Source organism: Leptonotus elevatus, chromosome 6, assembly GCF_054856555.1.
Source record: "Leptonotus elevatus isolate MCC_2025b chromosome 6, RoL_Lele_1.0, whole genome shotgun sequence".
In the NCBI taxonomy this organism is placed as follows: Eukaryota; Metazoa; Chordata; class Actinopteri; order Syngnathiformes; family Syngnathidae; genus Leptonotus; species Leptonotus elevatus.
Genome location: NC_141244.1, coordinates 25,927,619 through 25,940,095, shown reverse-complemented (window position 1 = coordinate 25,940,095; position 12,477 = coordinate 25,927,619). Strand labels below are relative to the sequence as shown.

Genomic DNA, 12,477 nt, shown 5'->3' with positions numbered 1-12,477 from the left:
ATTGTCATTTAGTGTTTGCACAATATTTTTTGTAAATCACATTTGTCTTGTATAAATAGTTGAAAATGATGACTGCAATCATAAAACTTCTTAGAAAAGTTTTTTTTTAATTAATTTTTAGGGGGGGGGATTCCTTTTAATTTTCACAAGCAGTAGAGACGGATGGATAGGATGAGCTGTTTTTTTTCCATCCAAATTCTAATTTTAACTTTCAAGAACAGACCTCGGGCATCGTTAGAAAAAGTCATGACATTTATTTGCGTCCATCGGCCACGATCACCATATATTACATCTACGCACAGACTTGGCTTTGATTTTCACGCAACCTTCACGCCGCGGCGCGGGCGTTTCCGGGCGCGGCGCGGGCCAGTCCTCGGCTCCTCGGTGGTCTCGTCTGTCCGGCGTCTCTTTCTGGCATCTTCCCCGGGAATCACAGTCGTAAAAGAGCGTCTCTGAATGTAATGTTGGGGAAAAACTCGGTCCGGGTTCCCGTGTATGTGTTTGCGTGTGCGCGTGTGTCTCCGACCGAGCCGAGGGCCGCGTGCTGGGTCCTAGGGGGGCGGGGGGGCGGCTGCGGCCCCCGGGCCCATCTAGCCGATGACGACGCTGAAGCCGCACTGGAACTTGTTCTTGCGGTGGTTGAGGAAGGCCCCCAGCGCCATCGTGAGCGGCAGCGGCGGCAGCTTCTTCTCCAGCGTGGCGCCCACCACCCAGTTGCTGTCCACGGAGCCTGAGGGGGGGGGGGGGGGGTCGCGAGAGCCCCGCCCGCCCGGAAGAGCCTCGTTAATAAGATCGCAAGCGGCGTTGCGGCGTCGTTGCGGCGGCGTTCTCACCTTTGAAGAGCAAGTTGGCTTTGGGCACGTCCAGCTGGTAACCCAAAGACGTCGTGGTCTCTCGCATCCGCGTGCTGGCTTCAAATTCCACGCCCACCTGCAACTGTGGCGGCCCCCCCCCCCCAAAAAAAAAATCACCGTGAAATATTGTTCTTTTTTACATTCATTTTCCAATTTTTTTTTTAGAAGAATATCAATTGATTTATTATAATTGCATGTGTCTTTGTATTTTATTGTATATTTAAAGCTACTGAATGTAGAATATTCCATTTCCTACTGCCACCTGCTGACGAAAAATGAAACTGCACATACCCTTCGTCGCATACACAACCCGCGGGAAATTCAAACCCGAATCCAGTCAGAAAACGATTGGCCAGAGGCTTGCAGGAGCACCCATTGTGAACAGCTAAATTGTTAATCTACTAGTTAGTTTAGTAACTATTTCAGACTATTTCAGTCATAAATGCTCAAATAAAAAGGCTACTGTAAAGATATTTGGGGGGGGGGGTTCCATATTGCAGTTTTAATTGACGCATTTTTTAGCCCTTTATGAAACAATTTGATGCATTTACCTTCATTTCAGTGCTTCTCAATTATGTTTTGTAATGCACTCCGCGAAAGAGGAAACCATTTTGTGCCCCGCAACTCACCTTGTGACTACAAATATCATTTGTCTATAAAATTGCTATAAGTATTTTTTTTATATTAACATTAAAGAAAACAAAAACGGAACAAATGTACATCAACTTACAACAAAGAATAACTCATAGGATTGTTTTTTTGGTTTGTCACAGAAAAGATTTGATGTGCATTAATTTGCCTGGAATTTTTAAACGAGAGCGCCACTGCCACCTACTGTAGTGTAAGTGCAATTACAATTTATTCGAGTATTTATTTATTTTTTAATAAAGCATATTCCCTGGGATAACATACATCGCACTGTGCCCCCACAATTTTCTTGTTTTTTACATTTTAAGAAAATGTGCATCACATATTTGATTTTACATTTATCATTTAATACTATAATATATATTAAACATTGAATAAAACTTTTTTTTAACGTTTTGAACTAAATAATTATCAATAGCCGTATTTCAGCACTTTGTTGAATTTAATTCAAACATTTTAAACACTTGTCAAATGACCATGTTGTGTCGAGATGAAGCCAATTTGCATTTGACGCTTTTGTTGCGATATCGAGGACGTACCTGATCGTTGGCTTTATGATAGTACGTCGCGTGACATCCTGCTCCTCCCACCGTCATCGTGGCCACGTAGTTGTCACCTGACAACGACATCACACATTCAACTTCTGCACGATACCCGCCTACTTTCTCAAGATGGCAAAATATCAAACATCAAATCAAACAGTAACAAAAAAAAAGAAGCACTTTACACCTCGAGAAACAAATCGTATTAGACAATGGATGTGGCTCTCCTTTCCCATCTGCAAGGGCATTATAGTTAAGTACTGTATTGTAAATTGTCATAAAACATAATGGCATCCCCCAAACTATGAACGGCAACAAAGCAGGTGAACACTGTTTATTTCTAATGCCCTCAACCTGTGGGAAAGAGGAGCCGCAGTTGAGGTGCACGATTGACAAAAAAAAAAAAAAAAAAGTCCAAATGTTTCAATTGTATCTTCTAAAATGACAATATTGTCTAATAGAACTGTTACATTTTCTTGCAATCTTTTTTTTTTCCTCGTGAAATTATTTTGTGTAAAGCAGACTATCAATTGGAATCAGACTGACTTTGCTCACGTCCAAATTTAGTTGATGATATTTATTTATCATTTCTCATCAAATGAAATTACTTTTTTCTTCTCCCGATATTTGAACTTTGGGATTTTCTATAAAAAAAAAAAACTTTTAAAAAAAATGCGACTTTCCCATTGTGGTCATAAAAAATTTTTTGGTTTCTTTCTTACCCGTGTACCTTCCCAGGAGGGAAGTGACGGCCCCTTCCTCGCCGGGCCTCCGGTGGTAAATGAGCTCCCCGCCCAGAGCGAGCCCGCGCGTGATGGATTGCAGATAGTGGGCCACGACGATGCCTGAAGAAAAAAAGCAAAACATGAAGCGGCCGCATTTCGAGACCAGCGAGCAGCGGCAGCAGCACATCCGCGCTCGTCGTACCCGAGCCTACGAGGACGTCCGGGTTGCCTAGCGTGACGGTGGACGTGAAGTCGGCGCCGCGGTACTCCAGGTCGCACTGCCAGTTGACAAACTTATGCTGCTGGGTCTGCAAAAACAACACGCGCGCGAATGAGCAACGCCGCGCTCGAACAAACAAAACGGCACGTGCGTTACCTGGAGCGCAATTTTGGAGCGGACGGCGGAGGTGAGCTGGTGGATGATTTGGGCGTTGAGGCTTCCCGCGTTGTCGACGTCGCCCACCAGGACCGGAAATGACTGAAGGCAAACACAGACGTTCTTCCTTGCACTCGTTTTGCACGTTCAATCACTTTTTCTTGTCAAGCTCAAACTTTCTCTAAAAGGGGGCGACGACTTCTTGTAAAATGACTTTTTCTCGTGAATTGGCTTTTCAAAATAATGCTATTTTCTCAATAAAATGTTTTTGGGGAGATGCTATTTTTTCTTGTGCAACTTTTCCATATAAACTGACCAGGCTTTTTCAAATTAAATTATGTTATTTGTAAACAAAAAATAATAATAAAAAAGGATCATTTATCTAAAATAAAAAGATTAATTCTCAGCAAAACTCACAGATTACGATGCATTTGTGTCACAAAATTACCTTTTCATAAAATAATCAATGCGTCTGTTAAAATGATGACTTTTTCCCAATAAGAATTTTTTCCTTGTAAAACAATTATTTTTCAGGTGAAATTGTGTATTTTTCTAGCTTTTTTCTATGAAAATGGTTACCCGACACCCCCCCCCCCCTCAAACTTTTATCTCAAAATTCCCTCCGGAATTTAGGATAACCTTCTCCTATTTTTATTTTCTCTTTCTTAGTTGGAATTTTTCCTCACAGAATTACTTCTCCCCTAAAATAATGCCTATTTTCCCACGGAACTCTAACTTCCTCCTAAAAGACGAATTTCCTGCTCCTTTCCTGCGCCGTTACCTCGGCCGGTCCCGTCTGTTTGCTGCCGACGTACGTGGAGCCGAAGCGGTAGCTGGAGTCGCCCAGCGTGCTGAGGGTGATGGTGTGGCTGACCTGGAAGTGGTTACTCAAGCCTTTGTTCACCACTAAGCGCACGCCTTCCATCTGGAGCGGGAACAACTCTGCAAAAAATATTGTTACGTCATCAGATATTTCAACTTTATTCCTGCAGTGAATTGATAAAACATTCCTATAAAATGATGACTTATTCCCATTTTTCTCCACGTATTTGTTTTTCTTGCCTATAATATGTGAGCCGTTTTAGATAGATTCAAGTAGCCACGACGTCATTTCAACACAAGTCGCATGGTGACCCACTCCCACGCCGGCGCACCTTCCGGGGTCTCCGCCCCATTTACCTTTACATTTGCGGTGGCACTCCTCGTAGGTGCCCGGGTTGGGGCTCGGCGACGACGACTGGGCCACGTCGGTGATCTGCAGCTCGGACGACGGCGACGGGACGGAGGGCATGGTGAACCCGGGGGGGACCGAAACCAACCCCGGGACCCCCTGAGGGCCCCCACCGGCGGCGGCGGCCGGGGTGGGCGTGGGGGAGGCGGCAGCCAGCACACTGCCCATACTCTGACGATTGTACAGACTGCAAGGAGGAGATCGGATGGATGAGTGAACAGAGCAAATCATCCGTTTCAAGCATCGTACAGGCTTTAATCAGATGCCAGCTCAAATGTTTGTCAGATCGTGTTTTTAAAAGGGATATAATCAACATTTACAACAAATATTGTTCTTGTCAAACTCAAAGGTTTGTTGTTGCATCCTACACAGATGTGTTGCCCAAAAACAGCAATGAAACGAGATGTTTTTAACAAGAGCTCATTTGCTTGGAAGACTTCATTATAATTTGTTTCACTTCTCAAATGGTGGATTGATTCATTCTATACCAGTGGCTACTACTACTAGCAGCAGTACACTTAGCACTTAAGCCATGTGAGCTTTACACACAAAGCTTAATCACGCTAGAATTCAAATGAAGTATTTCACACGAATCCCAATGACAATTAAACGACGGGCACAGTTAGCCACCAAAAGAAACATTAGCACGCGTTCAAGTACAGTAGTCATGCAGTAAAGCAGCTTTTAGCTAAGGCCCAATTGGGTCCCCTTTGTACTCCTTCCAAGCGAACCGTACTGGTTGTGGTGGACACGGTGCAATTGACAGTTGTAGCAGTCGGTAAAGTATCGCGACCGACACAATTTGAAAGCCGCAGTAACTTCTCGTTGAACCCGAGGTGTATCGTGCTAGCTAGCATGGATTTGCTAGCATGCTAACTCGCTAGCTGGAGACGAAGCCATGTGGATGGCCACGAGATCCAAACGTCCGGTACGTGCAAATACCGGCAACGGCCTTCATATTGTGTCCGCTCGCACAAGCAGCTATGTTTTTGTTTTGTTTTTCTGAAAGTAATAGTGGAATTAGATGGTTAATTTACTCACGAAAAAGGATTGGTTTCAGGGGAGGGGGGAGATCAGCGCCGGTAAAGTTCACCGCAGCGTCTGCGGCCGTAGTTGACAAGGATCCACCCACTTCCGGTATCCAAGTCTGCCGATTGGCTAGAGTCGAGCAGATGCTTCTGGCTATTGGTCAGAAAGGCCACTGGATCAGCCCATTTGCACTTACGTCACACCACGGAGGTCATTCGCCAATCAGTGGGTTCATTCAAACGTCCATTGAATGACATTCCAAGGGTACGTCGGTTTTATGAAATGAAAATGTCAGTTTAGAGCTTTAGTATAATTTAGATACATTTCATACTTATTGAATACGGTAATTGAATGGATAAAAAATACACTTGATGGCATAAAAGATTGTACACGTTTTACGACGAACTTTTATTCCCAACGGCGGCGACGTAAACCGGAACGGTTCGTGAAATTCTACTAACACACAAGTTGTCAAAATTTACTTCAATCGGACAAAATTAACTTTAACAGGAGTAATTGGTTTTCAAAAACTATTTTAAACATGTTTTTAGAATGTTTTTCTTCACTGCGCTTATCTTTGTGCCACACACTCTTGATGCATTTCAAAAGTAATATATGAGCAAAATTGGATTTGACAAACAGACCGTATCGCAGTCAAATAGAAAAGTTTTCCTTTGTACCATTTCATAATTGCACAGGCAATTATAAAAAAAAAAATTGGGGACGCGTCCGTCACATTCGGATTTCCGCTATTCTCAGCAGGGTTCTGTCCTTCTCCCTCTTGAATAGTTGTACTGTACTGCTGAAATGTCTTCTTTTTTTTATTATTATTATTATTATGATGCATTAAATCCCATTATTTTGTGCATATGTACCATAACTTCCCCAAAAAAAATTCAACAAGAACATGAAGCTCAAGTTACTTTTATTGTTCCCCAGAAGAATATGGCACAGCGTCTTACAGAGAAATTCTTGCCCGTCTCACCCACTGCAACTCATTTGTTGTGCCAGGCAAAACAAACAAACATTAAATGGCAAGCTTTCAAACAAACGCATTTCACCTGACAGGTGAAACAATGTTGTTCTTCCACTGGTAACAGTTAACACATTTGTATTCCATTTCATCAAATAACATGGACTGCTGCTCAGTGGTACTGCCATCGGTAAGACAATAAACAATGAATGTGTTAACGAGTGCAATCAAACTGAACTGGCCTGCTGTTGGCTGAATGCGTCACAGTCGAAGTAAAAAAAACAAAACAAAAAAACAGCCACAAGGTACATTAACATGGCTAGTTTTGCTCCTTTTCAGCAGAATTAAACCCAACACTTTGTTCAAATGACAGCAGGTAACAACGACGTCTGCTTGTGCTTGCGACAAGACAGGCAAGTTGTAAACAATAGTAAACCGGAACTCTTCACATTGTGTCTTGAGCTTTATTTTTGCCATCTTTTCCCCCCTTCCCTGAAAAACAAACATGAACCAAATGTAAGCAGAGGTCAACAAAGATGGATTGCGAACATCTTGATCCATTTATAAAAATATGAGAGACCCACGTGCTTCCAAAAAGATTTAATTATTTCTTAAAATCTTAAGCTTGGTACAGACTGCAGTTTGAACGACTTCTGATTTTTTTGTAGGGTTGCACAATATTGGAGGAAACGTGATATGCGAGCAGAATATTGCAATATTTAACATGTATCTAAAGACATTTTTATTATCTAATGAAAAAAATTGTTTTTTCATGTGGTAAACTTACTTTTAAGTTATTTAGCATTAGTAATGCTCCTCAAAACTGTCACAGTACAACAAACACACACACTTCTGAATTTCCTCACAACTCAAATGTTTGTCATTGTAATACCAAGACTGACCTGCGGGAGGCAGCACGGTTCCACAGAGCATCTGACAGAACAACTGTTGAAGCGAAAAAAGCAAGGCTAACTTCTGAAAAAAACACAAACTTACCGCCTTCGTTCAGGCTTCTCCCAATTTGGCACTGGTTGTTCCGCCGTCGGGGTCATCAGAGTCCACAGAGTGAAACTCGGCCACATACAGGCTCTTATCGATGCTGCCTGGAATGGGCTTGATGTCGGTGACCAGCTGGTCCTCGACGTTCTTCAGGTTGTGGCGGTCCTCGGAGGTGATCAGGTTGATGGCCAGACCCAGGTGACCGAAGCGCCCTGAAGAAACAAACAAAACGCACGGAAAGTTATTAGTGGATCGCGTCAGCGCTTCACATCAGGGGTCACACCAACGTGGTGCCCCACCTCACCCCAAGCACCATCGGAATAACTTGAAGTGAACATTTGTCAGTGGAGTGAGCTGTCCATTTAAAAAAAAAGGTGGATGACCCCTGCACTATACAGTAAACCCTGGCCTATTCACAAATTGGCATTTTTCTGTGCAATCTATCCGCGGCTATTGACTGGGAAAAAAAAAAACGTGTCCTTTCTGTAATGCCCAAAGCTGCCATTAGATGGTGCCAAATTTATAGATGCTCAAATATTACTGTTAGCCATGATTTTTATTATGCACTCAAAAATCACTGAGAAAAAGAACAAAACAAAAAAAATAATAATAATAATTTGTCTTGATTATGACATCAAACTGTAGTTATTTACTTGCATTCCTGAACAGACCAAAAAACTAAAGTTTGTTGCCGAATGCAGGCTAAAACGCTAGATCCAGTTTGAATTTCCTCATTTAGGTTTTAAAAAGTAAACTGTCATGAGCACAATGAAATGGAAAATGCTCTTCATTACGTCGGATGCTTGCGTACATGACAGATCGTCACGGAATCCGACCTCTGACTTGTACCCCCAATTATTTGGGACAGCCTACGCGGGTCGACGGGAACGCTTCGTCACCTGATCTCCCGATGCGATGCAAGTAGGTCTCCGCGCTTTTGGGGAAGTCAAAGTTGATGACCACGTTGACCGCCTGGATATCGATGCCCCGCGTGAACAGGTCTGCCATAAGAAGAGCATTTGTCAGGCACCCGACGGGACTTTTGGATTGCTGGCACCAAGTTGTTGTGTTCCTCCAGCGAACCTGTGCACACCAGGTTCCTGCACAGTCCGTTGCGGAAGTCGTGGAAGACGCGGTTCCTGTACGCTTGCATCATTTTGGCGTGGATGTAGAAGCACGAGTAGCCCAGCTGCGTGATCTTCTTGGCCAGGAGCTCCACCCGCTGGGTGGAGTTGCAAAAGATGATGGACTGGTTGATTTGAAGCTGTAACATAAACATAAGGAGATTCAAGGTGAAATCACAATTTATTTTTTTGATGGCGTGTGTATAGAGATGGCATCAATTGTCTCCTTTAAATGTCAGTTGGTGGCTTTGGGATTCAAACAAAAAGGAGGTGAGAAGTGGAAAAAGTAGAGGAGCTTGACCCGCACCCGGGAAAAGAGCGTATTGAGACAGTGGACCTTCTGCCTCTCAGTCACATACGCGTAATACTGAGTGATGCCTTTCAAAGTCAGCTCCTCCATAAGGTTGATCTCATAAGGCTTCTGCAGGTGTTTGTTCTGGATGGGGCGGAAAAAAAACAACATATCTCTCAAAAAAAAAAAAAATTTTACCCCAAAAATTTGTAAGTGAAAGTCACCATACCATGAATGTCTGCACGCTGATGGGGAAGGTGGCCGAGTACAGCAGAATCTGACGGCTCTTTGGTAAGAATCTGATGATTTCTTCAATGATGACCACAAAGTCTTGCGAGAGGAGCTTGTCGGCCTGAAAGTGTCAAAAAAAGCAATAACGGGAATTTAAAAAGTCCCCCCCCCCCCAAAAAAAAAGTACGATGCTTTTGAGTGGCTCAAGAAAAGTCCGACCTCATCCATCACCATCATTTGTATCTTGTCGACTTTAGCCAGACCCTTCTTGATCAGGTCCAGTATTCTTCCGGGCGTGGCGATCACCACGTGCACTGGCGGGAGAAAAACGTACAAAATCGACACAATACAAACTTACTTTCAAAACACATCCGATACTGAAAAAATAAGTACAATGATTTAAAAAAATGCTTTTATTTTAAAACTTTGATTAAAAAAAGTTTAGATTTTTGTTTTGTTTATTCAAAATAAGTGCAAGATATTGTCCAAAGTTGATCGTTAAAAGATCTTCTTTTTTTTTTTTTTAAATCTGACGAACTTATTGCTTTGTCAAAAATAAGACCAAGCTGCGATTTAGAAAATGTCAACGTAAACCACGTCATGAATTGTGAATTTCAAGCGGAAATCGGCACAAAGCGGAGACGCGCTGTACCCGTCTCGTCAAGGCGCATGATGTCATCCCTCAAGTTAGTGCCGCCGGTGGTGGCCATGACCTTGACTCCTCCGAGGCGCTTGCTGAGCTGAATACTGATTTGGCTCACCTGCAAGGCCAACTCCCGCGTTGGCACGACGACTAAAGCTGCGGGGAGAAACACAAGTGGGGAGGGGCTAATGAAATGCGAGGGTTGATGACAGCGTGGACAAAGTTAGTCTGGGGGTCATCAAGCCAAAAAGTACTGCAAGAGGAAAATGAGAAAGAGGCTAGGAAAGAGGAAGCAAACGCTGACCTTGAATGTGACCCTTCTTGAGGTCTATTCTCTCCAGGAGAGGAATGAGGTAGGCTCCACTTTTGCCCGTTCCGTTTTTGGCACGGGCTAAAATATCGCGGCCGGACAAGGCAATGGGAATGCTTTCCTCCTATGAGAGCGCACATGTTCTCGTTGAAATGTCAAGCTTATTGAAAGATTCGAGATATTCTTTTTAAAGTTCTCAATCGCAACCTACATTTCAATTTGGTGTCAATGGCACCTTGACTATTTATTTTCTGGATTAATTAAAAAAATTAAAAAAAGCGTGCCAAGGTATTTTCAGGCAAAAACGATCTCGTTACAGGCAGAATTGTATTTTTCACTCCAACCCATGAAAGGCAGGGGTGCGCTGTTGCATTAAAAAGTACCGATATATTCATGGGAAACGTACCTGTATCGGTGAGGGCTTCTCCCATCCCATCTCAAAGATCCCCATGAGGAGTTCCCTCTTCAGGCAGTAGTCTTCAAATTCATTTCCCTTGGTGGCGGTCACATCCTGGGATTGGCAAAAATTTTGGATTTTTGAAAAACAAGTTAAAACAGTCTACAGCGGGACAGCCAGGTAATGGCCACAAAATGCTGTCATATTTCAAAGCGCTATTAATTGAAACAAGCATCACTAACTTACATTAGGGGCGGGAATAAAATTTATGATGCGCTATGGACGACGAAACGACATTCAACGAGAAACCGAGGGAGACGCTGAGGCCAGACACACTAAACAAAATTCAGTCCGGAAAGAAAGCAATACTGCGGAGGTGATGAGCGGATTTACGACCACAGGGATGGCAATCGCTTCAGGTCGAACGTAAAAAAAAATTAAAAAAAATAAAAAAGGGAACTTTCTAATCTTTTAAACTGCAGCACCTGTTATACAGTCAAAACTTCCAGTAAACTGCAATGATCACGTACAAGTGAGATTTTGAGCGCCATGGCTCCAAAAAAGTTGGGAACCACTCAGATTACTTTACCGAAGTTCTCATTCTGTTGTCTTTTGGAGGAAGCTCCAAGCACTTTCTCCAGTCATCGCCAAACCTAAAAAAAATAAATGCATTTTTTTTTTTTTTAGTGTTAGATGACAAAAGGCTATATTCTGCGAATTGCCTTTCAAAACAAGTCTTACTTGATACCGCCGCTGCTCTGAGGAACACCGCATCCTGCAGTCTTGCCACTTCCGAGCTGCCCATTAGTTGCTTTCATCAAGGCAGTCATCTGTGCTGGGTTTGCTGTTCTTGCAGCAGCCATTTTTCTTGTCGGTCTTACTTTTAATTTTTACCAGCGCAATTGATTCTCAGCAGAGATTTGTGTTTCTTACTGATCAAGTAGACTAAAAAAAGTAAAAACAGCACTGCACTTTGGGTATCTGTCAACAGGCCCCTTGAAAATAAAAGTCCCGTGTGTGAATTAGGATTATTTACAGGATAACTCTCCCAAAAAATGGAGAACTTAACATTCGTATGAATAAATAAATCAAAATATGTGACCTGACATACACCCTATTTGTTTTCTTTGTAGGGTGTTTATCTAAAAGTCATCTTTATTATCTTTGCCAGAATATAAATCCTGTTCATTGATGTGCCTTGTGATGAGTGCTACATTTACAAAAATACATTTAGTTTGTTTCTTTGAAGTTTGCCACTGTTTTGTGAGTTTTCCTTCCACCTGGACGCTGCTTTCCTTTTTCTATTTATTGAGATGGCAGTCTGGAAAGCGCTTTGGGATTGACTAAATCCAGGTTACCTGCAATGAAATAAAACAAGAACACGTTTTTAAGGTAAACAAATTCAATACTTTTGGCCACCTGTTTTCAGACAAATGTCATTAGCAAAAAAACTTTAATTGACGTCTCAAACAAGTCATTTTAATCCTCGAGCACGATAAGAGAAAAGTTGGCACATTTGGCAATTTAGCACCGGTAAAAGTTTCGATGTAGCAACATGCCTTTGACTCATCGGCGAGCGAGACAACACGGAGTCATTTCGAAACTACTTTCAACATACTTTCAACTTTTCCTCAAGTTAGCATGCTATTAGCCTAGCCCCCTTCAGTGCTTAAAAAAAAAAAAGCCCGTCGACTCATTTGGCGAACCTACCTTCAGTTTGCTGCATCCATCCAAAGTATATTGTGGTTGGAATGCTTCTTAATGTGATATATAATTTAGTCTAATCGTAGTTTTGACGTTGTTTCGACAAAATCCGCTTCAGTTGTAATATAATATCACTTCTTTTGTCGTCTCGCTTTCAAATCACTGACAATCAAACATGGCCGCGTGCTTGCTTTACTATTGGCCAGTCAGCTCCCTGGGGGCGGGCCGGAAACTGACCAATGAGATTGCAGTTTCTTTTAAACCTAAGAAGTTGATTGGATCGTATGGATGAAGGCGTTTGCAAACTTTTATATTTTAATCATTCGATTATTTTTTTCTTTACAAAATTCTCGCTTTTTTTAAATTTCAATTCATTTAAATAGTTACGTTGAAAAGACA

General features: G+C 42.4%; 2 protein-coding genes across 2 annotated transcripts; both read right to left on the bottom strand.

Annotated features, from left to right (window-relative positions):
* Nucleotides 1–229: 229 nt before the first annotated feature.
* Nucleotides 230–5,500, bottom strand: tomm40 (translocase of outer mitochondrial membrane 40 homolog (yeast)). Its single transcript, XM_086079557.1, has 9 exons — nucleotides 5,418–5,500; nucleotides 4,325–4,563; nucleotides 3,927–4,087; nucleotides 3,146–3,247; nucleotides 2,972–3,077; nucleotides 2,767–2,889; nucleotides 2,042–2,118; nucleotides 834–936; nucleotides 230–730 (listed from the first exon to the last, which is right to left on the bottom strand). Exons 2-9 carry the CDS (start codon nucleotides 4,542–4,544, stop codon nucleotides 591–593), a joined length of 1,032 nt encoding a protein of 343 aa, XP_085935683.1. The 5' UTR covers nucleotides 4,545–4,563; nucleotides 5,418–5,500; the 3' UTR covers nucleotides 230–590.
* An 813-nt stretch (nucleotides 5,501–6,313) lies between these two features.
* ddx61 (DEAD (Asp-Glu-Ala-Asp) box helicase 61) lies at nucleotides 6,314–12,259 on the bottom strand. Its single transcript, XM_086079185.1, has 13 exons — nucleotides 12,085–12,259; nucleotides 11,116–11,732; nucleotides 10,964–11,027; nucleotides 10,384–10,488; nucleotides 9,972–10,101; nucleotides 9,677–9,823; nucleotides 9,244–9,338; nucleotides 9,023–9,145; nucleotides 8,809–8,937; nucleotides 8,461–8,641; nucleotides 8,277–8,378; nucleotides 7,375–7,589; nucleotides 6,314–6,870 (listed from the first exon to the last, which is right to left on the bottom strand). Exons 2-12 carry the CDS (start codon nucleotides 11,235–11,237, stop codon nucleotides 7,384–7,386), a joined length of 1,404 nt encoding a protein of 467 aa, XP_085935311.1. The 5' UTR covers nucleotides 11,238–11,732; nucleotides 12,085–12,259; the 3' UTR covers nucleotides 6,314–6,870; nucleotides 7,375–7,383.
* Nucleotides 12,260–12,477: the final 218 nt, after the last annotated feature.